The 27,657-nt window shown below is 48.6% G+C and overlaps 1 protein-coding gene across 2 annotated transcripts in view; it reads right to left on the bottom strand.

The window, feature by feature from the left end:
• Positions 1-23,445, bottom strand: part of CMTM4 (CKLF like MARVEL transmembrane domain containing 4) — a 57,282-nt gene extending 33,837 nt beyond the window's left edge. Inside the window, exon 1 of one of the 2 annotated variants that reach the window (XM_063945558.1) lies at positions 22,746-23,445. In XM_063945558.1, coding sequence (XP_063801628.1) covers positions 22,746-22,931 — 186 coding nt within the window. In that variant the 5' untranslated portion in view covers positions 22,932-23,445. The remainder of the gene's footprint in view (positions 1-22,745) is intronic. The other variant, XM_063945557.1, reaches the window with a different exon arrangement.
• Positions 23,446-27,657: the final 4,212 nt, after the last annotated feature.

The raw sequence follows: 27,657 nt of genomic DNA, 5'->3' as shown, positions 1-27,657 counted from the left end.
GTACTTGCTGAAACAAGTCCCTTCTTAGCGGCAGAGGCCATAAGTCCTCTGTGAGCATCTCTTGAAGTTCCGGGTACCAAGTCCTTCTTGGCCAATCCGGAGCCATGAGTATAGTTCTTACTCCTCTACGTCTTATAATTCTCAGTACCTTAGGTATGAAAAGCAGAGGATGGAACACATACACCGACTGGTACACCCACGGTGTTACCAGAACGTCCACAGCTATTGCCTGAGGGTCTCTTAACCTGGCGCAATACCTGTCCCGTTTTTTGTTCAGACGGGACGCCATCATGTCCACCTTTGGTAATTCCCAACGGTTTACAATTATGTGGAAAACTTCCCCATGAAGTTCCCACTCTGCCGGGTGGAGGTCGTGCCTACTGAGGAAGTCTGCTTCCCAGTTTCCATTCCCGGAATGAAACACTGCTGACAGTGCTATCACATGATTTTCCGCCCAGCGAAAAGTCCTTGCAGTTTTTGCCACTGCCCTCCTGCTTCTTGTGCCGCCCTGTCTATTTACGTGGGCGACTGCCGTGATGTTTTATCCCACTGGATCAATACCGGCTGACCTTGAAGCAGAGGTCTTGCTAAGCTTAGAGCATTATAATTTTACCCTTAGCTATATTTATGTGGAGAAAAATCTCCAGACTTGATCACACTCCCTGGAAATTTTTTCCTTGTGTGACTGCTCCCCAGCCTCTCGGGCTGGCCTCCGTGGTCACCAACATCCAAAACTGAATGCCGAATCTGCGGCCCTCTAGAAGATGAGCACTCTGTAACCACCACAGGAGAGACACCCTTGTCCTTGGATATAGGGTTATCCGCTGATGCATCTGAAGATGCGATCCGGACCATTTGTCCAGCAGATCCCACTGAAAAGTTCTTGCATGAAATCTGCCGACTGGAATTGCTTCGAAGGAAGTCACCATTTTTTTACCATGGCCCTTGTGCAATGATGCACTGATTTTAGGAGGTTCCTGACTAGCTCGGATAACTCCCTGGCTTTCTCTTCCGGGAGAAACACCTTTTTCTGGACTGTGTCCAGAATCATCCCTAAGCACAGGAGACTTGTTGTCGGGATCAGCTGCGATTTTGGAATATTTAGAATCCACCCGTGCTGTTGTAGCAGTATCCGAGATAGTGCTACTCCGACCTCCAACTGTTCCCTGGACTTTGCCCTTATCAGGAGATCGTCCAAGTAAGGGATAATTAAGACGCCTTTTCTTCGAAGAAGAACCATCATTTCGGCCATTACCTTGGTAAAGACCCGGGGTGCCGTAGACAATCCAAACGGCAGCGTCTGAAACTGATAGTGACAGTTCTGTACCACGAACCTGAGGTACCCTTAGTGATAAGAGCAAATTTGGGACATGGAGGTAAGCATCCCTGATGTCTCGGGACACCAGATAGTCCCCTTCTTCCCGGTTCGTTATCACTGCTCTGAGTGACTCCATCTTGATTTGAACCTTTGTAAGTGTTCAAATTTTTTTAGATTTAGAATAGGTCTCACCTAGCCTTCTGGCTTCAGTACTACAATATAGTGTGGAATAATACCCCTTTTCTTGTTGTAGGAGGGGTAATTTAATTATCACCTGCTGGGAATACAGCTCGTGAATTTTTTCCCATACTGCCTCCTTGTCGGAGGGAGACCTTGGTAAAGCAGACTTCAGGAGCCTGCGCAGGGGAAACGTCTCGACATTCCAATCTGTACCCCTGGGATACTACTTGTAGGATCCAGGGGTCCTGTACGGTCTCAGCGTCATGCTGAGAGCTTGTCAGAAGCGGTGGAACGCTTCTGTTCCTGGGAATGGGCTGCCTGCTGCAGTCTTCTTCCCTTTCCTCTATCCCTGGGCAGATATGACTCTTATAGGGACGAAAGGACTGAAGCTGAAAAGACGGTGTCTTTTTCTGCAGAGATGTGACTTAGGGTAAAAACGGTGGATTTTCCAGCAGTTGCCGTGGCCACCAGGTCCGATGGACCGACCCCAAATAACTCCTCTTCCTTTATACGGCAATACACCTTTGTGCCGTTTGGAATCTGCATCACCTGACCACTGTCGTGTCCATAAACATCTTCTGGCAGATATGGACATCGCACTTACTCTTGATGCCAGAGTGCAAATATCCCTCTGTGCATCTCGCATATATAGAAATACATCCTTTAAATGCTCTATAGTCAATAAAATACTGTCCCTGTCAAGGGTATCAATATTTTTAGTCAGGGAATCCGACCAAGCCACCCCAGCTCTGCACATCCAGGCTGAGGCGATCGCTGGTCGCAGTATAACACCAGTATGTGTGTATATACTTTTTATGATATTTTTCCAGCCTCCTGTCAGCTGGCTCCTTGAGGACGGCCCTATCTATAGACGGTACCGCCACTTGTTCTGATAAGCGTGTGAGCGCCTTATCCACCCTAAGGGGTGTTTCCCAACGCGCCCTAACTTCTGGCGGGAAAGGGTATACCGCCCATATTTTCTATCGGGGGGAACCCACGCATCATCACACACTTCATTTAATTTATCTGATTCAGGAAAAACTACGGTAGTTTTTTCACATCCCACATAATACCCTCTTTTGTGGTACTTGTAGTATCAGAAATATGTAACACCTCCTTCATTGCCCTTAACGTGTGGCCCTAATAAGGAATACGTTTGTTTATTCACCGTCGACACTGGATTCAGTGTCCCTGTCTGTGTCTGTGTCGACCGACTAAAGTAAACGGGCGTTTTAAAACCCCTGACGGTGTTTTTGAGACGTCTGGACCGGTACTAATTGTTTGTCGGCCGTCTCATGTCGTCAACCGACCTTGGCGCGTGTTGACATTATCACGTAATTCCCTAAATAAGCCATCCATTCCGGTGTCGACTCCCTAGAGAGTGACATCACCATTACAGGCAATTGCTCCGCCTCCTCACCAACATCGTCCTCATACATGTCGACACACACGTACCGACACACAGCACACACACAGGGAATGCTCTGATAGAGGACAGGACCTACTAGCCCTTTGGAGAGACAGAGGGAGAGTTTGCCAGCACACACCAAAAACGCTATAATTATATAGGGACAACCTTATATAAGTGTTTTCCCTTATAGCATCTTTTTTATATATTTCTAACGCCAAATTAGTGCCCCCCCTCTCTGTTTTAACCCTGTTTCTGTAGTGCAGTGCAGGGGAGAGCCTGGGAGCCTTCCCTCCAGCCTTTCTGTGAGGGAAAATGGCGCTGTGTGCTGAGGAGATAGGCCCCGCCCCTTTTTCGGCGGCCTCGTCTCCCGCTCTTAACGGATTCTGGCAGGGGTTAAATATCTCCATATAGCCTCCGGAGGCTATATGTGAGGTATTTTTAGCCAAAATAGGTATTCATTTGCCTCCCAGGGCGCCCCCCTCCCAGCGCCCTGCACCCTCAGTGACTGCCGTGTGAAGTGTGCTGAGAGGAAAATGGCGCACAGCTGCAGTGCTGTGCGCTACCTTAAGAAGACTGAGGAGTCTTCTGCCGCCGATTCTGGACCTTCTTCTCGTTTCAGCATCTGCAAGGGGGCCGGCGGCGAGGCTCCGGTGACCATCCAGGCTGTACCTGTGATCGTCCCTCTGGAGCTAATGTCCAGTAGCCAAAGAAGCCAATCCATCCTGCACGCAGGTGAGTTCACTTCTTCTCCCCTAAGTCCCTCGTTGCAGTGATCCTGTTGCCAGCAGGACTCACTGTAAAATAAAAAACCTAAAACTAAACTTTTCTAAGCAGCTCTTTAGGAGAGCCACCTAGATTGCACCCTTCTCGGCCGGGCACAAAAATCTAACTGAGGCTTGGAGGAGGGTCATAGGGGGAGGAGCCAGTGCACACCACCTGATCCTAAAGCTTTACTTTTTGTGCCCTGTCTCCTGCGGAGCCGCTATTCCCCATGGTCCTTTCAGGAACCCCAGCATCCACTAGGACGATAGAGAAATAAGGGCAATTATATGATACCCTAGACCTACTACAGCCACCTCAGAATGATACATAAATACCCTCATGGCAACTCCATCACACACACATTCACAGCCCTGTCCTAGGCACCTCCCTCTCACACAAAGCTACTGTTGCACTGTCTCGCCATTGTCAGCCAGAATCAGGGTAGATGCTAGATCCAAGTTTTCCCAGTGTCATTTTTATCTCCTCCATGGCACTGGCCATTTTGTTGAGGACACTTCTATGAAGATCCTTGTTTGCAGCCACACAGGCAGTCCCCTCTCTGTCTGGGCCTGGTACCGCAGTCCCCCCCTGAATTACCGTACATTGGGGGGGGGAATTACAATGTGCACGACGGACACAGAATAAGATGGCACCAAGTCAGGAACCACTCTCTGCCCGATCTAAAGACTTAAGGGGTCAAAGAGCCAGCAGAACACCTAAATGCCCTGGATGAAAATGGAAAGTATTTGAGCCATTCCTGTAAGTACATAACAGCAGAGAGAGGAGGGAAGGCAACTGTGCTGTAAACAAGCTAGCATAAACAACGGTCCAAAGCTTCTCTGGCCAGTACTTGTCACGTGACTGTGGTTGTCAAGCAAAGTCACATGACACTTTGTAATATGAGCAGCCACTGAACGAGAGCTTGTACATCATCGGCCAATATAGGAGCTGTGAAAAAAAGTGCATATGTGCCATGGTGTTTTATTGACATAAGCAGTAAAATAATAAATGGATTGCAGCGCGAAATTAAAGTGTGTGTTTAGAATCAACTTAGGAAACCATTTTTTTAAATGCAAAGTTTCTTCTTTTTTTCACATCCAAGCTGCCAAACTTCTGGAAACAGCAGCAGTTTCTATAAATGTGCCCCAGTATATATAGACTAGCCGCAGATGGACAGACAAGCGGAGGTCTGTTCACAAGGAAACAAGTGTGAAGATTATGACAACATAATTACAGGTTTCCTTCCTACACCGATAAGAACATATGCTGTATATGGTAATAGCTTGATCTAGCAAAGATGTCCATAACTAGGCTCCTCAGATACACACATGGGGCATAAGTAGAGATAGAAGAAAATAAGGGAGTCATGTACACCTGGAACCAACCATGTTGCAATCAAAGGGGTGTCAACGCATTTATTATTTACTGCATACATACAGACTGCTTTTACATGCAGTTAACAAATACTGGGCTACTTTGCTGCTACTCTGAAATTTAGAATTAAGCCAGGACATGCCCTTTCCAAATAAAATCTGCACCTTACCCACAGTGCAACATGTTTTTCCAAAGGTGCACAGTTGCTCCTAACCAGGCATAAGCCCCTTTATACGCAGGGTTTATGCACACAATCAGTTCGCCGACACAAATTAGCAGAGATGACCTCTGAGATTAGTGATCCCTATAGTGACCCGCCATATGCACGAACTCTCAGCATGTACAGTTTACGTAGGTGAAATTTGTATAGTTTGAGGAACGTTAATATTTATTTTACGTCCATTGCATACAAAACGCAGACTTTTCATGCGTTGCCCAACAGCGCATCTAGTCAACAGAAACCGCTAGTCAAGATTTTAGGAAAATTAAGCTTTTGGGTCTATTAAATCAAGTTAGGTATATTGGGGGGGGGGGGGGGGGGGTATGAGATTGGGGAATTATTTTTTAATAGACCAGACAAGTTGCTTAATTTTCTCATATTCTGGTAGATATTCCTCAGCAGAGTTTACGAAAGGGCAGTGAAGGTTAATTACAAGGCCCACGCCTCTTAACGCCAATGTAAACTTGCCAGTGATGTTGAAATAGAGGGTTTGCATTTATGAGACCAAATAGTTTTTTTGCTGTAACAAAACTCTCTCTAGATTTTCAGACTCCAAAGTAAACAAATCTTTGAGGCAAGAAAGATATTTGCCGACTATCCGGCTGCTCCTGGTCATTCTTACTATAAAATATGTCATATTGTTCCAAGAATGGGAACCGATCACGCTGGCTCCTGAATTCTATATTATTATGTCTTGCCCTGACCTACCCTCTAATCTAACAGAGAAATTATAGCATGGAGCTGCGTGAAACACTTAAAGTGTCCCCATTTAGCACACAAAGCAGAGGCAGCCATCTTTCAGGAGAACGCAGCATTTCCATTCACCAGGAAATTGTGACACGTTTCTCCTCAGGCCTCAATGATATCCCCAACTGGTGAACGAATGGTCGGTGTCTCATGTACGCTCAGCCCACAAAACATCTGCACTTTTAGTGTTGAAGTGAAAGGTAAAAATGTCACTTTATCTTTAAAGCAATTAATTATTTGCCTATAGAACAAAGACATGTCCCCTCCCACTCCACTACTAATGCTACATATATTGGCCCAGATTTATCAAGCTTTGGAGAGTGATAAATTGCACGGTGATATAGTACCAACGAATCAGCTCCTAACTGTCATATTTTAAACACAGCCTGTAACATGGCGGTTAGGAGCTGATTTATCACCGTGCAATTTATCACTCTCCAAGGCTTGATAAATCTGGGCCTAAGGACGGCCCGAGATGTATTTAGTACATTTACGGGGGAGGATTCAATTCAGCTCGTGTTGGCGCAGGATGGGGAGCGAGTGATCCAATAGAGGCGTGTCTGGACCGTTTGTGTGGAGGGCCACGGCAGCTGTGTGACGTCACAGGCAGCCACTGTGACCCAAAATATTATAATCAGTGGCGTAACTACTGCCCCCGCAGTCCTCGCGGTGGCTTGGGGGCGAGGGGCTGCGGGGGCGCCACTGACTTTGCACAGATTGACATGCGGACGAGTGTCCGCATGTCAATCTGCGGTCTCCTTCCCTCCGCTGCTGTAAGGAGGGACACGGAGCGCACAGCGCGCGCCTCTCCCGTGTCCCTCCTGGCTCTCCGGCCGGTCTAATAAAGGAAGTGCCATTCGTGAGCTCCGATTGGCTCACGAACCGGCACTTCCTTTATTAGACCGGCCGGAGAGCCAGGAGGGACACGGGAGAGGCGCGCGCTGTGCGCTCCGTGTCCCTCCAACACAAAGGAGCGGGGGGTGGGGGGTTTTGGGGGGTGGAGCAGGCACTGTGGGGGAATATCTGGCACTGGGGGCATATACCTGGCACTGGGGGGAGCAGGCACTGAGGGGGCATATGTGGCACTGTGGGGGAATATTTGGCACTGCGGGGAGCAGGCACTGAGGGGGCATATGTGGCACTGGGGGGGGGGGTATATTTGGCACTGGGGGCATGTACCTGGCACTGTGGGGAAATATCTGGCACTGGGGGCATATACCTGGCACTGTGGGGGAATATCTGGCACTGGGGGCATATGTGGCACTGGGAGCACGGCCCTAGCAACAAGCACTACCCCCTAGCAACGAGCATGACACCCAGTGCATGAAACCCCTGGCAACGAGCATGACACCCAGTGCATGAAACCCCTGGCAACGAGCATGACACCCTGAGCATGAAAACCCCTGGCACCATGCATGGAACCAAGAGCATGAAACCGCTGGCAACGAGCATGACACCCAGTGCATGAAACCCCTGGCAACGAGCATGACACCCTGAGCATGAAAACCCCTGGCACCGTGCATGGAACCAAGAGCATGAAACCCCTGGCAACGAGCAGGTAATTTAAAAGTAATTAGAAGCCTTACTGTAGAACTTAATGTGTAATGGGCATTACGGTGTGTGGCATAATGTATCACGGACATTGCGGTGTGTGTCATAATGTGTCAGGCATTACGGTGTGTTGTATACTATATCACGGGCATTGTGGTATGTGGTATAATGTCTCAGGATCATTGTGGTGTGTGTCATACTGTGTCACAGACATTGTATGTGCTATAATGTATCAGGGGCATTGCAGTGTGTAGCATAATGTATAACGGGCATTGCGATTCCTGTCATAATGTGTCACAGGCATTACGGTGTGTGGCATAGTGTGTCGGGGGCATTACAGTGTGTGCATATTGTGTCATGTGCATTATTGTGTGTGGCATAATGGCTAAGGCCATTGCATTATGTGGAATAATGTATACTGGGCATTACTATAAGGAGGAAAAATGACAAATAATGTAAGGGGCATGAATCAGGATTATTTTTCTTTCCTGTGGTGGCCAACGTCTGGGCGTGCAGGTTGCAAAACTGGGGTATAAGGTAGTCTTTTCCTGCAATGCCACGCCCATTTCAACGAAGCCACACACCCTTTTTGGTGGCGCGCGCATATTTGTCCCTTTACTAGTGCCAATTATGGGGGGTATGGGGGGGGGGGGGGGGTGCGCCAAAGAATTTTTTGGCTTGGGGGAGAAAAATTTCTAGTTACGCCACTGATTATGGTCCACCGTCTGCCTCGGAAGGGGGATAATATTATCAAGCAAGCACTTTGCTGCTTAGCTTGATAATATTTGCACATTAGCAGGGGATGGGGGGGGGGCTTGCATGTTAGTGTAATGAGTTGTAATTGTGCAAATAGTCGTACAACTAATTCTGAATTAGGGCCAAATTATCTTAGTCTCATCTTTGTCTGAATTCCCAGGAATTGCACATGGATGGGGTTGACATTATCCAGGGTTCTTGCCTATTAATATATGTAGACATATTCTGGAAATTCAGCACAAGATTAGTCCATGGTTCGTCAGGAAGAGAAGGAAACCGGGCGCTCGCTCAAAGATGGATCCAACAACACATTCCTCAGTCTGGGCTGCTCTTCCCCTCGTTCAACCACAAGCCCATGTATTCCTGGAACGTTGGGCCTGTGTCTCTCCTCCAGCTGCTGGAGCACTTAGGTCAGACTTGTCTATATGTGCAGTGTGCAGGCAGCGACTTCCTGTCACAGCAGCGATGGACAAGTGGTTCAGTGGCAACTGCCATGATTATACTAGCTTAATTGCAACATTTACTTAATGCATTTTGGCACAGAAGCAACTGGCAAGAGGCATGTTTGCTCCTGGTGTAATTACATGTTGATACGTCTTGTGGCTGTGTAAAGACATGCACTTGTCACACACCTGAATTACAATTACTATTTATAGCTTACTTAATAAACACTAGTCAGTGGTAAATATAGTTTAATGCACTATTATGGGCTAGATGCATCATCGATTAGAGAGTGATAAAGTTGACAGTGAAAAAGTACCAGCCAATCAGGTCCTAACTGCCATGTCACAGACTGTGTTTGCAAAATGGCAGTTAGGAGCTGATTGGCTGGCACTTTTTCACTTTCCATTTTATCACTTCCCAAGCGATGATGCATCTAGCCCTAAATCTATTATATATATATATATATATATATATATATATATATATATTGTGACAAGAACACTGGGATAGTGTTTGAGGGCAGGTATATTTGTCCCAGGTTCTTGTCTTACATGTTTTAGAAAATGTTAACTTCTAGGAAAAATGCTTTTTGTTTTGTCTGAACCTTTTCAGTTTGCTGTAAAAGCTGGGTAAAGGCTCTGAGAGAGAGATAAGGCGAGTTCTAGACATTGGGCCCAGTTCGGGTCTTTGGCCTCACAGAGGGCTAATCAGGGTTTCAGCTGTGTAAGAGTGTTATAGTGCTTCTAACCTGATTAGTATGGGCAGACTGCCTGGGAAGGCTGCAGGATCTGTGTGTGAGAGACACGTTTTCTGATGCAAGTAAGCTATACAGTATGTACTGAAGAACTCTGTGTTTTGTTTAGTGACAGTTAGGAATATCTTATGTTTAGTTAGTGCCGGACAGGCAAGGTATTTTTATTTTGGGGTTTGTTTTATTTTCTGTTTCAATAAAACTGGCCGGGGTCAGTTGTACCAGAAACTGGACTTGTGTTGTTCCTCAGCTGCTGCATGCGGCCATATTCCCCAGGAAAAGGCGCCTTGCACCCCTACAGTGTTACAACTTGGTGGAGAATGCGAGCACACCGTTCTGCGCATAAGTGAAAGCAGCAGCTTTGTGAGGCCTGCAGAAAACGGTGGTTTATGCAGATACAGCCCAGTGTGAAGTTACTGAGACTCACCCCTGAGGGTTTGATATATGTCCTGGGTGAAAGCAGCTACAAAGCCGCCTGAAAAATCTGTCGACATGGAGGATCTGCTTAAAGCCTTGCTGCAAGCTACAGCGGCTCAGCAGGAGGCCAACCGACAGCAGCAGGTGGCAATGGAGGAAAATAGGAGACAACAGCAGGTGGCAATGGAGGAAAATTGGAGACTACAGCAGGAGGCCAACAGACAGCAGCAGGTGGCAATGGAGGAAAATAAGAGACAACAGCAGGCAGTTGTTGATGAACTTTACAGGCAACAGCGTCAGGATAGAGAGGCCTTAGCAGAAGTGGTGCAGAGACTTGCAGCTCGGGTTGGAGATGTGGCCGTCAGTGCTCCAACCAGCTCTAGTTCTATACGGGCCAGTCACTTCCTGCAGAAAATGACAGAGGCTGATGATGTGGAGGCCTATCTGACCACGTTTGAAAGGACTGCCGAGCGTGAGAACTGGCCGAAAACACAGTGGGCCAGTCTGCTGGCACCTTTCCTGTCAGGTGAGCCCCAAAAAGCTTACTTTGATTTAAGCCCTGCTGAGGCTCGGGACTATGATAAACTAAAGACTGAGATCCTGACCCGCCTGGGAGTCACGCTGTCAGTACGAGCACAACGGGTGCACCGTTGGCTGTACGCCATGGAGAAGCCTCCGCGCTCCCAGATGCACGACCTTATTCAGCTAACAAAAAAATGGCTACAGCCAGAGACATTAACTGGTCCCCAGATGGTGGAAAGAGTCGTCATGGACCGCTACTTGAGATCTTTGCCCATGGTCCTGCGCAAGTGGGTGAGCCATGGAAACCCGGGTACTGCTGACCAATTAGTGGACATGGTAGAGAGGTATTTGGCAGCAGAGGAACTACTGATGACCACCCAGCAACCCATAGATCCTCGACAGCGCCCTTCAGTAAAGACTGGTAAGACTGTTCCGTGGGAAAACGTTGCTGGGCGGTTAAGAGAACGCAAGGCTGGAGAGACTGTAAACACTGGCCCTGGAAACAGGCCAATGGGGCTAGAACGGTCTATGCTGCCCAAACGGGTTGATAATCGTGTGATTAAATGTTTTAGGTGTGGTATGCCAGGTCATGTTATTGCCAATTGCCCAGTCACGCAAGAACCCATGCAATGTGATGCTGCCTTTGAATGTCGCAGAATGTCTTTCTTTGCTAGGTTAGCCTGTACTGTGGTACCTTCACCTGAGCTGGAAAAACAAATGTGTGATGTGTTCTTAGAGGGTAACCGGGTAGAGGCCTTGCTAGATTCAGGAAGTTTAGTTACCCTCGTGAAAGCTGGGTTAGTGAACCCCTTAAAGGTCCAGCAAATACCTATTGGGGTAACTTGCATACATGGGGATACCCAACATTATGCCACTGCTGAGGTGAATATAGAAACTTGTTGTGGGTCAGCAATGGTTAAAGTGGGACTGGTCCCTACCTTGGTGCATGAGGCCATAATAGGGAGGGATTTTCCTCATTTTTGGAAACTGTGGGAATCACGGTTATCAACAGATGTGAGAAGTAAAAAGCCAGTTGATAATACCGGTGATTTTATGGATGTACGTGGGTCTTCGGAACTTTCTGGCCCTTTGCCTTTTGCTAGTTTGGCTGGGGAAGTGACAGATGGGGAGTCCAGTGAGGACCCTCTTGCCGGGAACAGAGACATAGTAGTTAGAACTGAAAGCGTGCCTGACCTGGAGGTAAAGAAGGATCTGTTTGCGTCTGAACAGTTAAAGGATCCTACCTTAATAAAGGCTAGAGAGAATGTTAAGATTGTTAATGGGGAACCTGTGGTACCAGGTGACAGGGTTACGTATCCCCACATGGCCATCTGTAATGAGCTCTTGTACCACATTGTCAAAAGGGGTGAGGATGTGGTGGAACAGTTGGTAGTTCCCCAGCCTTATCGGAGAACGGTACTAGATTTAGCTCATAGTCACGTTACCGCAGGACATTTAGGGGCAGAAAAAACCACTGAAAGAGTTTTACAAAGGTTCTTTTGGCCAGGGGTTTATAAAGAAGTGTCTGAATATTGTTCTTCCTGTCCTGAATGCCAGTATCATGCCCCTAGACCCCATTTCAGGAGCCCACTAGTTCCCATGCCTATTATAGAGGTCCCGTTTGACAGAATAGCCATGGATCTCGTGGGGCCCTTGTTAAAGTCTGCTCGGGGCCATCAGTATATCCTGGTAATTATGGACTATGCCACTCGATATCCTGAGGCTGTCCCTTTACGCACTATCACAACCAAGGCGATAGCTAGGGAGCTGGTGCAGGTATTTAGTAGAGTGGGAATACCAAAAGAAATTTTGACTGACCAAGGTACTCCATTTATGTCAAGGATCATGAAAGAATTGTGCAAGTTATTTAAGGTCACTCACCTCAGGACGTCCATCTACCATCCCCAAACTGACGGGTTGGTGGAAAGGTTTAATAAAACATTAAAAAGTATGTTAAAAAAGGTTGTTGAGAGAGATGGGAAAAACTGGGATTGTTTGTTGCCCTACTTGTTAATGGCCATCAGAGAAGTTCCTCAGTCCTCTACGGGGTTTTCTCCATTTGATTTGTTGTATGGTAGACACCCCAGAGGGCTGTTGGATATTGCCAAAGAGACGTGGGAAGGACAGCCCACTCCTTATAGAAGCGTTATTGAGCATGTAACACAAATGCAGGATAGGATTGCAGCCGTGGTACCTGTTGTCAGAGAGCACATGGAACAGGCCCAAAGTGCTCAACAGAGGGTCTATAACCGGAGTGCCAAGATACGGGAATTTGCTCCTGGAGATAGAGTTCTTGTTTTGGTACCCACTGTGGAAAGCAAATTCCTAGCTAAATGGCAGGGTCCATTTGAGATTAGGGAAAAAGTGAATGAGGTTAATTACAAAGTATACCAGCCGGGAAAGAGAAAACCCGAACAGATCTACCATGTTAACTTAATCAAACCCTGGAAAGATAGGTTGTCTCTGTCAGCGGAGCCTTGCCCTTCGGTGTCTTCACCCCGGTTGCTTCCCGCAGTGAAGGTGTCAGAGACATTATCAGCTGATCAGAACAATCAGGTTAAAGAATTTCTCATCCAAAATAGGGAGGTATTTTCAGAGCTGCCTGGCCGAACGACCATAATAAAACATGACATTGTCACAGAACCAGGGGTCAGGGTTCATTTAAAGCCATATAGGATTCCTGAAGCTCAGCGAGAAGCTATTTCTAAAGAAGTTAAAACCATGTTAGAACTTGGAGTCATAGAGGAGTCTAACAGTGAGTGGTCCAGTCCCATAGTGCTCATCCCGAAGCCCGACGGTAGCATACGCTTCTGTAATGACTTTCGTAAGTTAAATGAGGTGTCCAAGTTTGACGCATACCCCATGCCCCGTGTGGATGAGCTTGTAGAAAGGCTGGGAACAGCCAGGTTTCTCACCACATTGGACCTGACCAAAGGTTACTGGCAAATACCTTTATCTGATAGCGCCAAAGAAAAAACAGCCTTTTCGGTTCCGGAGGGGCTGTACCAGTATAAGATGTTACCCTTTGGGTTGCATGGGGCTCCAGCAACCTTTCAACGGGCGATGGATAAAATTTTGAGGCCCCATAGAAAATATGCAGCTGCCTATTTGGATGATGTGGTAATTCACAGTAAAGACTGGGGGTCCCATTTGGTTAAAGTACAAGCAGTACTGGACTCAATCAGAGAGGCAGGGTTTACTGCTAACCCAAAGAAGTGCTGCCTCGCAATGGAGGAGGTCAAATACTTGGGCTTCACCATAGGCAGAGGTCTGATTAGGCCCCAATTGAATAAAGTTGATGCTATTCAAAACTGGCCTCGTCCAGTGAATAAAAAACAGGTAAGGGCTTTTTTGGGAATTACTGGGTACTATAGACGGTTTATTCCCAATTTTGCGACCACAGCGGTGCCGTTGTCAGACCTTACCAAAGGGAAGCAGTCAAATGTGGTGAAATGGAACCCTGATGCAGAAAAGGCGTTCCAAGCGTTAAAAGTGGCTTTGTGTTCACAACCGGTGTTGATAACACCAGATTTTTCAAAAGAATTTGTGGTACAGACAGATGCCTCAGAGGTAGGGATAGGTGCTGTGCTGTCCCAAACCAGAGATGGGGACGAACACCCTATCATTTATTTGAGTAGGAAACTCAATGAGCATGAAAAAAGGTATGCCATTGTGGAAAAGGAGGCTTTGGCCATTAAGTGGGCACTAGATACCTTGAGATATTACCTCTTGGGTAGACAATTCAGACTAGTGACAGACCATGCCCCTTTAAAATGGATGTATGTAAATAGAGGCAAGAATGCTCGTGTAACTAGATGGTTTCTAGCGTTGCAGGACTTTAAGTTTACTGTCGAACATAGACCGGGAACACAATTGGCCAACGCAGATGCATTGTCTCGCATCTTCTGTTTGGGGGCTACAAGTGTTCCGGCCCCTAGGTCGAAACAGGGGAGGGGGATATGTGACAAGAACACTGGGATAGTGTTTGAGGGCAGGTATATTTGTCCCAGGTTCTTGTCTTACATGTTTTAGAAAATGTTAACTTCTAGGAAAAATGCTTTTTGTTTTGTCTGAACCTTTTCAGTTTGCTGTAAAAGCTGGGTAAAGGCTCTGAGAGAGAGATAAGGCGAGTTCTAGACATTGGGCCCAGTTCGGGTCTTTGGCCTCACAGAGGGCTAATCAGGGTTTCAGCTGTGTAAGAGTGTTATAGTGCTTCTAACCTGATTAGTATGGGCAGACTGCCTGGGAAGGCTGCAGGATCTGTGTGTGAGAGACACGTTTTCTGATGCAAGTAAGCTATACAGTATGTACTGAAGAACTCTGTGTTTTGTTTAGTGACAGTTAGGAATATCTTATGTTTAGTTAGTGCCGGACAGGCAAGGTATTTTTATTTTGGGGTTTGTTTTATTTTCTGTTTCAATAAAACTGGCCGGGGTCAGTTGTACCAGAAACTGGACTTGTGTTGTTCCTCAGCTGCTGCATGCGGCCATATTCCCCAGGAAAAGGCGCCTTGCACCCCTACAGTGTTACTATATATATATATATATATATATATATATATATATATATATATATATATATATATATATATATATATATATATACATACACACATACATACATACATACATACATACATACATACATACATACATACACACACATACACAGGATAGGTATGTACACAGGATAAAGGAATGTAATTGTAAGAAAGCACCCTGGCAAAAATATGAATTTCAGGGTCATCATTCGCATGCTAGATACTGTTGGACTACACATCCCAGAATGCCCTGCCAATGTTTACAAGTTAGGGCATGCTAAAGACTGTGGAGAATGCTGGGATATGTAGTCCCACACATTGACAGTCACTGACATATACAACATGACAAGATAATCAGCCACCTGTGGGTTTGTGATCCCCCTGTAAAGGGCCCCATACACTAGAACGATTTTGCTCAATTTCAGCTCAATTTGGTCACTCGGGACTATATATTTGGTGAAATCGCACATTTTTGCTGTGTATCTGATCCAATCCGATGCGCGGCCCTGTGAGCGTCAGGTCAACTCTTCAAGGTTGTTGGCGCTGCACTTGTTATTTGTCATGATCAAGTGGAATTGTATGGAATCGAACGGTGGTTTTTGTGCTCGCGATATATCGCTTGTGATCTACAGTAGGAAGTTTGAAGCACCCTAATCCAGCCCATCAGATGTATCTGATGGTACCTGTGAATACATGCTATACATCCCATGCGATATGTAGGCGCTTGACATATCCTATGTGATGTATAGCATGCTCCAAAAAGTCACATTGTACAAAATCGTTTGGAATCGTATGTAAACACTCTCGGGAAGCTCCCGGGAGAGTTCAAGGGAAATTGGCCCGACTTCAGCCTCTAGACATATCGTTCTAGTGCATGGGGCCCTTAAGAAGCAGCAGTTTGTTGGTTTCTTGTTCCATTGCTTTTTAGGCATGAAGCGCTTCCAATTACAAACCACCAATATCCTCATATTCAGAAAGTAGAGTGAGAATGTCACATGGGTTTTTAGCCGCTTCAAGCAGCAAAACCTAAATAATGGGCGCAATGCGAAAAGTCCTGTCTGGGTGCCCAAACAGGTCACTTTTTGCGCATTTCAGCTCCCTATCCCCAGGGGTAGCGAGCTGAAATTAAGGTCTCTCGCCATCAGCAAAGCAAAGTATTGCTTCTAATAGTAGTATTACTTATAGTCAATGTCTCTCCCTGGCCTATAGCAAAGATGGTAATCTTCAAGAAAACCAGTACCATGCATGAAAGGGGAAAGACATAGGGCCCCCATGTATAAGTCTTATTACCAGCGGCATATTTTGTTTAGGTGCGCAATGATGCTACTGTATATGCAGTTGGTATTTAACATTACTTACCTCTCCAGCGAAGTCCAGCTGTGTTCTATTGCTGCCAGGCTACCACTGCTGGTAAGGGTGCTCTGTAATGCGCATACGTGATGGCTAGTCTGCGCAGGATTACACTTCCGCCCACCGGGGATAGGGCAATGCCTGGAAGACTTTGCTGAAGCTGGAAAGGCTATGCTGGATATCCATTGCTGGCAAAGGCGATCGTATGGCTCCCGCCATCTATAGATGGCGCAAGACGTACAGGAGCAAACAGCTGTAATCTTAGTTTAACGCTATTTGTTAAACACTGAAAGGGGGCCATAACCCTTTTAGCATTCACTGAAGGGGTTATGTCTTGTTGTTAAATGGGGCCCATTGACTGACACCGTCACCATCTACCCATCCTGCAGCTTATCGCTACAGAATTCCACAACCACAGTCTGCGACAGGCAGGGAATTTGCTGCTTAAAGAGGTCACTCTAAATCAATTTTTTGCTACCTTCAAATTGACTTCTCTCTGGTTTACTGTGGCCTCGCCCACTGCTGTGCAGTGTGTACTCTAATCCTGACTGCAAGAGGGACCCAGTGACCAAACTACTTTCCAGACACATCCTCTGATGCAGAAAGGAATTTGCTCTCTACATAAATTAATTGTTTTCTTCATATTTTGTAACCAGGGAACCACTGGGCTTAATCCGCAGTATATTTATTCATTATCAGACATGAGCAGGAATTAGTGCAGTAAGCCTCTGCGCAGGAAGGACCTTTCAGCAGGGCAATGACTAAATAAGAACACAAAGTGCCATCGGATAAATCAACTTATTTCCAGTGGTAACAGAGTTAAATTAAAAAGCTAGTAGTAACACATTCTGCTTCATGTACAAGGTGATCCACATACATGGGGGTATGTTCCCTGTAAAATGGCCAAAGCTGTGGCGTTGTCTGGGCACGAATAGTCTCTGCAGCACACATTTCAGCACGCAGACACCCAAAGGTGGAGAAATGAAACGTGTGAAAAGTCTGCTGTTTGGGCACCCAAACACTTTTCCTGTCGTGCTTAATTGGGCGTGATTACCGGATGCCCAAAACAATTGAATCTTGGGCGCTCAGTAATTATCGCAACTTAAAAAACCATGGAATTTCCCCCTACAGATGTGTTTACCTACATCTAGCCTCCCTGCAAGTTAAACAGCCCTTCTAGTTACGCCATGCCGTGACTCGTAGTGCAGAGCGTCTTTACTTGCGACTTTCTTGAAAAACAAAGTGAAAAGGACGAACAAGCAGCTTTTGCCGATTAAAATTACATCCGCATTATATTGTGTGTGTGACCGCGGCTGTATCTGCATATGAAATGGTACGTTGCAGTATTTTCCTATAAAACACTGTGACGCACCATTTTGTATGCAAATATAGCCGCAGATGCACATAGAATATACGCATGCTACATAGGGGTATATGCAATTGCGGTCGAATTCCCGAATTTCGAAGGTCATTTTCGACCAAAAAAAAAAATTGCCTATGCAATTCAGTGCTTTCCGACCAAAAAACGGACTTTCAAAATTCGACTTTTTGAAATTCGAATTTTTGCAAATTCGACTTTTCTGCAATGATACAAGTGCTGCAATTCGACCAAAGCATATTCAATTCAAGTTTGGAAATTCGACAGCAGGGCTTTTAGACAGCAAATTCGTCATTTTCAATCCGCCACACTTTGGAGGGTGAAAACAAATAAAAAAATTTTAAACATGTTTTTTTTGGTGTTTTTTTTTTTGGGAATAGCAGATCTATTTATATTAGAAGGGATTAGGTACTTTTTTTTTTTTTTTGGGAGGCACAAATATTATTTATATATTTTTTAAAATATTATTATTATTTTTTTTTTTTATGCTGGAACGGTAAAATCTAAAAAAAAAAAATGGCGTGGGGTCCCCCCTCCAAAGCATAACCAGCCTCGGGCTCATTGAGCTGGTCCTGGTTCTAAAAATGCGGGGGGAAAATTGACAGGGGATCCCCCGTATTTTTAAAACCAGCACCGGGCTCTGCGCCTGGTGCTGGTGCCAAAAATACGGGGGACAAAAAGAGTAGGGGTCCCCCGTATTTTTAACACCAGCATCGGGCTCCACTAGCTGGACAGATAATGCCACAGCCGGGGGTCACTTTTATGCCGTGCCCTGCGGCCGTGGCATTAAATATCCAACTAGTCACCCCTGGCCGGGGTACCCTGGGGGAGTGGGGACCCCTTCAATCAAGGGGTCCCCCCCCCCAGCCACCCAAGGGCCAGGGGTGAAGCCAGAGGCTGTCCCCCCCCCATCCAATGGGCTGCGGATGGGGGGGCTGATAGCCTTTTGTGATAATAAAAAGATATTGTTTTTTCCAGTAGTACTACAAGTCCCAGCAAGCCTCCCCCGCAAGCTGGTACTTGGAGAACCACAAGTACCAGCATGCGGGAGAAAAACGGGCCCGCTGGTACCTGTAGTACTACTGGGAAAAAAATACCCAAATAAAAACAGGACACACACACCGTCGACAGTAAAACTTTTATTTCATACGTCGACACACACATACTTACCTATGTTCACCGACATCGGTCCTCTTCTCCATGTAGAATCCACGGATACCTGAAAAGAAAAGTTCAATATACTCACCTCAGCCATGGTCCAGAGATACATCCACGTACTTGGCAAAAAAACAAACCGCAAATACCCGACCACCGGACTGAAAGGGGTCCTATGCTGACACATGGGACACCTTTCCACGAATGAGACCTGTCAGTGACAGCTGTCACAGACAGGTCTCTAAGCCAATCAGGAAGCGCAACTTCGTTGCGCTCACCTGATTGGCTGAGCGCTGTCTGTACTGTGACAGCGCATCGCACAGCTCCCTCCATTATATTCAATGGTGGGAACTTAGCGGCTAGCGGTAAGGTCACCCGCCGGTCAGCGGCTGACCGGCGGGTGACCCCACCGCTACCCGCAAAGTTCCCACCATTGAAAGTAATGGAGCGGCTTTGCGAGGCGCTGTCACAGTACAGACAGCGCTCAGCCAATCAGGTGAGCGCCACGGCAGTAGCGCTTCCTGATTGGCTGAAGGGACATCAGTGACAGGAGTCACGTGATGTCCCGGCATTCGGGGAAAGGGGTCTAATGTGAAAGCATTGGACCCCTTTCATTAGTCCGCTGGATGGGTGTTCGTTTTTTTTTTTGCCAAGTACGTGGATTATCTCTCTGGACCTGGATGTACCTCTGGACGCTGGAAGGTGAGTATAATTTTTTTACAGGTACCTCGGATCGTCGGAGACCGTGGCAGTCGGCGTGTCAACATAGGTAAGTATGTGTGTGTCGGTAGTGTGTAATAAAGTTTTACTGTCAAGGTGTCTGTGTCCTGTTTTTATTTGGGTATTTTTTCCCCAGTAGTACTACAGGTACCAGCGGACCCGTTTTACTCCCGCATGCTGGTACTTGTGGTTCTCCAAGTACCAGCTTGCGGGGGAGGCTTGCTGGGACTTGTAGTACTACTGGAAAAAACAATATCTTTTTATTATCACAAAAGGCTATCAGCCCTCCCATCCGCAGCCCATTGGATGGGGGGGGGGGAGACAGCCTCGGGCTTCACCCCTGGCCCTTGGGTGGCTGGGGGGGGGGGGGACCCCTTGATTGAAGGGGTCCCCACTCCCCCAGGGTACCCCGGCCAGGGGTGACTAGTTGGATATTTGATGCCACGGCCGCAGGGCACGGCATAAAAGTGACCCCCGGCTGTGGCATTATCTGTCCAGCTAGTGGAGCCCGATGCTGGTGTTAAAAATACGGGGGACCCCTACTCTTTTTGTCCCCCGTATTTTTGGCACCAGCATCAGGCGCAGAGCCCGGTGCTGGTTTTAAAAATACGGGGGATCCCTGGCCAATTTTTCCCCGGATTTTTAGAACCAGGACCAGCTCGATGAGCCCGAGGCTGGTTATGCTTTGGAGGGGGGACCCCACGCCATTTTTTTTTCCGGGTTTTTCCTGTTTTTTAAAATCGCGGTAAAATCCGCCAAATCGGCCGATTTTCGCCCGCGATTCTGGCGAATCCGTTTTTCATTGAATATGGTGAATTCCGGAAGCCACCTTCCGGAATTCACCTGGCGAATTTGGTCGAATTAAAAAACGGCGAAAATTGCCGCGAATTCGACCGCAATTGCATATACCCCATAGCATTTTAATCAGCAGAGTCTGCTTGTGTGTCCTATATGAATAGTGATGCAAATAAGACCTTTTTGGCAAAAAAAAAAAAAAAAGATGCCCGACACTAACGAAGCTGCACTGCATCTGTCAGCTCACTCACACCAGGAATCTCCCGCTACATGACGTATTGAGGCAAGATGTATCAGGACACATCTGTATATGTTTCTACTTGAAAATGCTATTGGCAGAGTCATTGTTTGCATTTGGCTGCCACTGGATTGAAGCTATGGGAGGTCAGGCATAAGCTGGTCCAATGTGGCCTCATGACTACGGAAGAATCAGACAAAGCAAAATGTGCCTGCACTGTGATAGGTGTAGTAACTGCAGACTGCTCACACACTCAGATTTTTGGTTGGTCAATCTGACTATATACATAAAAAGATTATCCAATGACCCCATTTCTGCATGCGAGATGTCATGTTTAGGCAAGGGAAACATAAGACACTATGGGCCCCGATTCACAGATGGACACAGGACGTACAGCAGATTGGTCTTTGGACGAAGCTGCCGTTTCGAAAATACGCAAATAACAAAGGGAGGTGTCTTGTGTAAATAGGCAAAGCAGACGACGCAGCATCGGATCACTCTGCGTGAACATCGGCCATCTGAGTGACCCTCAGGCTACTCAGGATGGGCCGGGAATTCACACTGCCGGGACCCCCGTTTTGTAAAATGGTCTCTGTCGGCCATATCACTATGTGTGATGGTGCAGGAGCGGCCATGGGGGTCAGTCCTACCCATGCGCACGCTGCCGTTTTTCACAGCGATGCGAATGGGTCAGTTCTGCGCATGCGCAGCGGACGCAATGCGCAGGCGTGCCGTTACCCAGCACGCAACAAGACAACCGAAGAAAGCGATCGCAAGAAGATTGACAGGAGGAAGGCGTTCCGGGCGTCATCTGACCGTTTTCTGGGAGTGGTGCGGCGAGCGCAGGCGTGTCCAGCCGTTTGGAGAGCGGATGTCTGACGTCAATTCCGGGATCTGCAATGCTGGAATTATCGCACAGGGTAAGTAACTCTTACCCTGGTCTAGTTGTACACAAAACTTGTTTTGCATAGCAGGGTTGTACAAGCGATCGCAGCCTAGCTATGCAAAAAAAAAACCTCCCCCATAGGCGGCATCAAGTTGATCGCACGGGCAGCAAAAAGTTGCTAGGTGCGATCAACTCGGAATGACCCCCCATATGCATTACTACACACACCGGAGATGCACCATCGGGATTGCGTACATCTCAGAATTAGGCCCTATGATCTGTGGGTGCAACAAATATGGGTAAAGCAACCTATGAGATTTTGAGGGAGGTGATACAATCATTGGGGTCGATTCTATTCGGCAACTTAAGAATAGCGCCGGGAATTAGCTCCCGACGCTATTCAATTCAGCTGCTAGTGACCCGTAATTGTCGGAAATTCTTCTCTCACCCCCGGGGGATGAGAGAAGAAACCCGCCAAAAGTGCTGCCTCGCGGCCGGCGCGAGGCTGATTCTGTCGGGAATCAGCATCGCCGCGGGTAGTTAAGTCGGAGAATGCCCGTTCTCCCGACAAAACTACCTGTTAAGTCGGCGAGAACGGGACATCGCCGACTTAACTGGAGCTGAATTGAATAGCGTCGGGAGCTAATTCCCGGCGCTATTCTTAAGTTGCCGAATAGAATCGACCCCCTTGTTTCTTGGATGAAACCTAGAATCTACTCCCCTAATAATGACAACACAAAATCTGTTACACATTTTGTAATTTACGGTTCAAATTGCATTTACCTCTGTAGTGACGGCTACATACCCCCCATCCCACAACTGGGTGTTCTTTAATTATCACACATACAGCAGCACATCAAACATATTGCACAACACTATAAACTGTGAAGGAATTCTGAGAACCAGATGTCTCATACTACACAGCCACACCAGACTTGAAGGAGACGCCGACTTTGGGCAGTCAGCTAAGGGCACCATCCCAGTAACACTTGCACCACTTCCTGGGCACATGCTGGTGTGTGTTCTTCTGCCTGGGGTCAGTGACCAGTGAAGGGCAGAGCAGTGTGCACAATACCTGCTGGCAGTAATGGGCCACACCTATACCCACTGCTATCCCAGCATCTGGCCGAGTTCCCACGCACACATCATGCTGATTATTACTAGGTGCAAGGCTGGGGAGGGGCGCCCTGCACTGACAGAGTGCAAGCTCTGCAGCCTAGCACTACTCACCACTTGGCTGCATTTCAGGATCCCATAGACCGAGCGGATGTAGTCCATGTCACAGCAAATGCCCCGCCAACTTAGATTCTGCCTCACCGGCTCCGTGGTGGGCTGGTACGGGCTGCTGGCACCGGAGACCATGGAGGCTGTGGACGCTTCTGCCTCGAACCCATCCATGTCCTCGGCGGCTCTCATGCCTGCGGGGGGCCCCGGCGCTCAGATCAGCAGGGATGGGGGGCCACAGTCTGCACGAAGCTTCATGGCCCCGGCCGCCTCTGCAAAGGGGGCGGTTTGCAGGCTTCTCCTGCCCCGTAGTCGGTGACTTGATGCCCGGTTGGAGCCACTGGGATCACCCGCACCTCCTACACCCTAGCAATCCCCCATCACTCCTCAGCGAGCTGGGCCCCTGCTCCGGGGGATCCAGGTAACCAGCACGGTCCCCGCTGCCGCGAATCGTAGATGCCGCCCTGGGCCCCGGTGCCGTGCACACACACAGCGCGCTCTGCCAGCGGCGGGACGGACGCGCTCGGTCTGCGGCGACTCGCTGCGTCTCTCCGTCCGCACCAATCGCACAGCCGGCTCTTTGTGACTTCACGCGCAAGGTCGCAGCAGCGGCATCGTCTCCTCCCCACACGCCCTGACTGGGCTGCATCTGCTGCTGCTTAACTCGTGCCTCCCCCTATGCCCGTGTTGTTGTGCCCGCTTCCCACACGGTCCTGTGCCGCTTTATGTAGCTGTTGTAGAACCACGAGTCCCAACATGCCTTGCCAGGTGTGGTGGGACTTGTATTCCAACAGGTAGCTCAAGAATGTAAGCTCTCACGAGCAGGGCCCTCTTCCTTCATGTGCTTATCCTTTTTTACTTTAATATTCTTCGACTGCACCAAATCCAGCAGTCTTCTGCCACCTGATACTTATTCCAGTGTCATCTGCTGATGTAACTATGTTTATTTACCCTGTACTTGTCCTATACTGTCATCAACTGTAAGTTGCTGTTTTCATGTTTGATTATTCGTTTATGTACTCTGTAATTGGGCGCTGCAGAACCCTTGTGGCGCCATATAAATAAAGGATACTAATAATATTAACAGTCATAATACGTTTACTGGGATGTAGGGGCGAATGCAAAAAGCACTAATAATAACCCTTTGGTTTTTTTATTTACCACATTCCTTAAAATGTATTAAGAGACTTCACAAGTGATACTTGGCATTAATGCCGTCGCCATACCTTCCACCACTGGCATTAATGCCTCCATACATCCACCGCTGGCATTAATGCCGCCGCTTTCCTTCCACCGCTGGTATTAATGCCGCCGCCATACCTTCCACCGCTGGCATTAATGCCGCCGCCATACCTGCCACCGCTGGCATTAATGCCACCTCCATACCTTCCACCGCTGGCATTAATGCCGCCGCCATACCTTCCACCGCTGGCATTAATGCCGCAGCCATACCTTCCACCGCTGGCATTAATGCCGCCGCCATACCTTCCACCGCTCGCTTTAATGCCAACTCCATACCTTCAACCGCTGGCATTAATGCCGCCTCCATACCTTCCACCGCTGGCATTAATGGCGCCCCCATACCTTCCACCGCTGGCATTAATGCCGCCGCCACACCTTCCACCGCTGGTATTAATGCCGCCGCCATACCTTCCACCGCTGGCATTAATGCCGCCGCCACACCTTCCACCGCTGGTATTAATGCCGCCGCCATACCTTCCACCGCTGGCATTAATGCCGCCTCCATACCTTCCACCGCTGGCATTAATGGCGCAGCCATACATTCCACCGCTGGCATTAATGCCGCCCCCATATCTTCCACCGCTGGCATTAATGCCGCCTCCATACCTTCCACCGCTGGCATTAATGCCGCCACCATACCTTCCACCGCTATCTTTAATGATGCCCCCATATCTTCCACCGCTGGCAATGCCGCCGCCACACCTTCCACCGCTGGCATTAATGCTGCCTCCATGCCTTCCACTGCTGGCATTAATGCCGCCTCCATACCTTCCACCGCTGGCATTAATGGCGCCTCCATATCTTCCACCGCTGGCATTAAGGGGGCCTCCATACCTTCCACCGCTGGCATTAATGCCGCCTCCATACCTTCCACCGCTGGCATTAATGGCGCAGACATACCTTCCACCGCTGGCATTAATGCCGCCCCCATATCTTCCACCGCTGGCATTAATGCCGCCTCCATACCTTCCACCGCTGGCATTAATGCCGCTGCCATACCTTCCACCGCTGGCTTTAATGCCGCCCCCATATCTTCCACTGCTGGCATTAATGCCGCCGCCATACCTTCCACCGCTGGCATTAATGCCGCCCCCATATCTTCCACCGCTGGCATTAATGCCGCCTCCATACCTTCCACCGCTGGCATTAATGCCGCCGCCATACCTTCCACCGCTGGCTTTAATGCCGCCCCCATATCTTCCACCGCTGGCATTAATGCCGCCGCCATACCTTCCACCGCTGGCATTAATGCCGCCTCCACACCTTCCACCGCTGGCATTAATGCCGCCGCCACACCTTCCACCGCTGGCATTAATGCCGCCTCCATACCTTCCACCGCTGGCATTAATGGCGCCTCCATACCTTCCACCGCTGGCATTAAGGGGGCCTCCATACCTTCCACCGCTGGCATTACTGCCGCCGCCATACCTTCTACCGCTGGCATTAATGCCACCCCCATATCTTCCACTGCTGGCATTAATGCCGTCCCCATACCTTCCACCGCTGGCATTAATGCCGCCGCCATACCTTCCACCGCTGGCATTAATGCCGCCGCCATACCTTCCACCGCTGGCTTTAATGCCGCCTCCATACCTTCCACCGCTGGCATTAATGCAACCTCCATATCTTCCACCGCTGGTATTAATGCTGCACCCATACCTTCCACCGCTGGCATTAATGCCACCCCCATACCTTCCACCGCTGGCATTAATGCCGTCCCCATACCTTCCACCGCTGGCATTAATGCCGTCCCCATACCTTCCACCGCTGGCATTAATGCCGCCGCCATACCTTCCACCGCTGGCATTAATGCTGCCGCCATACCTTCCACCGCTGGCTTTAATGCTACCTCCATACCTTCCACCGCTGGCATTAATGCAACCTCCATATCTTCCACCGCTGGTATTAATGCTGCACCCATACCTTCCACCGCTGGCATTAATGCCACCTCCATACCTTCCACCACTGGCATTAATGCCGCCGCCATACCTTCCACCGCTGGCTTTAATGCTGCCTCCATACCTTCCACCGCTGGCATTAATGCTGCCCCCATACCTTCCACCACTAGCATTAATGCCGCCACCATACCTTGCACCGCTGGCATTAATGTCGCTGCCATACCATCCACCACTGGCATTAACTAGTATTAATACCGCCGCCATACCTTCCACCACTGTCATTAATGCCGCCGCCATACCTTCCACCGCTGGCATTAATGTCGCCGCCATAGCTTCCACCACTGATATTAATGATACCGCCATACCTTCCACCACTGTCATTAATGCCACCGCCATACCTTCCACCGCTGGCATTAATGCAGCCGCCATACCTTCCACCGCTGGCATTAATGCAGCCGCCATACCTTCCACCGCTGGCATTAATGCAGCTGCCATACCTTCCACCGCTGGCATTAATGCCGCCTCCATACCTTCCACCGCTGGCATTAATGCAGCTGCCATAGCCACCATTATGGGCAACTTACTAAGGGCGGGATGCATGACACACGACTCATCGCATGCATATCGCTATTTACAAACACCATACACATAAATGTTTCAGCGGGAAGTAGTTAGCTTCCTGACAGACAGGATCCCAAAGAAGGAGGCAATGCCGAACGGCGAGATACCAACGCCGCACAGGATGTCAGCATCACATTACCGACAGCCGGCATCCTGCGCGGGGGGGAGTTTAGGTTTAGGCAGAAGAAGGGGGGTTAGGATTAGCTGCAGGGCCGGGAAGGTTAGGGACTGGGGAGGGAGGGGTAAGGGTAAGGCACATAGAAGGGAAGGTTAGGCTTAGGCATCAAACAGGGAGGATTAGATTTAGGCCAGGGGTGTCCAACCTTTTACCTTCCCTGGGCCACATTAGAAGATGAAAATTTGGTTTGGGCCGCACATTAAATAAAACAACAGTAACGATACCTGATCATCCAAAAAAACCATAGAAAACATAGTTAACATATTAAACTTACTTGTAGCTGTGCCCCTGTAGCTGCATCCCTTGTAGTTGTGCCCCTGTAGCTGCGCCCCTTGTAGCTGTGCCACTATAGCTGCGCCCCTTGTAGTTGTGCCCCTGTAGCTGCGCCCCTTGTACTGTGCCCCTTGCAGTTGTGCCCCTGTAGCTGCGCCCCTTGTACTGTGCCCCTTGTAGTTGTACCCCTTGTAGTTGTGCCCCTGTAGCTGCGCTCCTTGTACTGTGCCCCTAGTAGCTGTGCCCCTGTAGCTGCGTCCCTTGTAGTTGTGCCCCTGTAGCTGCGCCCCTTGTAGCTGTGCCACTATAGCTGCGCCCCTTGTAGTTGTGCCCCTGTAGCTGCCCCCTTGTACTGTGCCCCTTGTAGCTGCCCCCTTGTACTGTGCCCCTTGTAGTTGTGCCCCTGTAGCTGTGCCCCTTGTACTGTGCCCCTTGTAGTTGTGCCCCTGTAGCTGTGCCCCTTATAGTTGTGCCCATGTAGCTGCCCCCTTGTACTGTGCCCCTTGTAGCTGCCCCCTTGTACTGTGCCCCTTGTAGCTGCCCCCTTGTACTGCGCCCCTTGTAGTTGTGCCCCTGTAGCTGCCCCCTTGTACTGTGCCCCTTGTAGTTGTGGCCCTGTAGCTGCCCCCTTGTACTGTGCCCCTTGTAGCTGCCCCTTGTACTGTGCCCCTTGTAGTTGTGGCCCTGTAGCTGCCCCCTTGTACTG

This window comes from Pseudophryne corroboree, chromosome 11, assembly GCF_028390025.1.
Source record: "Pseudophryne corroboree isolate aPseCor3 chromosome 11, aPseCor3.hap2, whole genome shotgun sequence".
NCBI classification, from domain to species: Eukaryota; Metazoa; Chordata; class Amphibia; order Anura; family Myobatrachidae; genus Pseudophryne; species Pseudophryne corroboree.
This window is presented reverse-complemented; position numbering and strand designations above follow the sequence as displayed.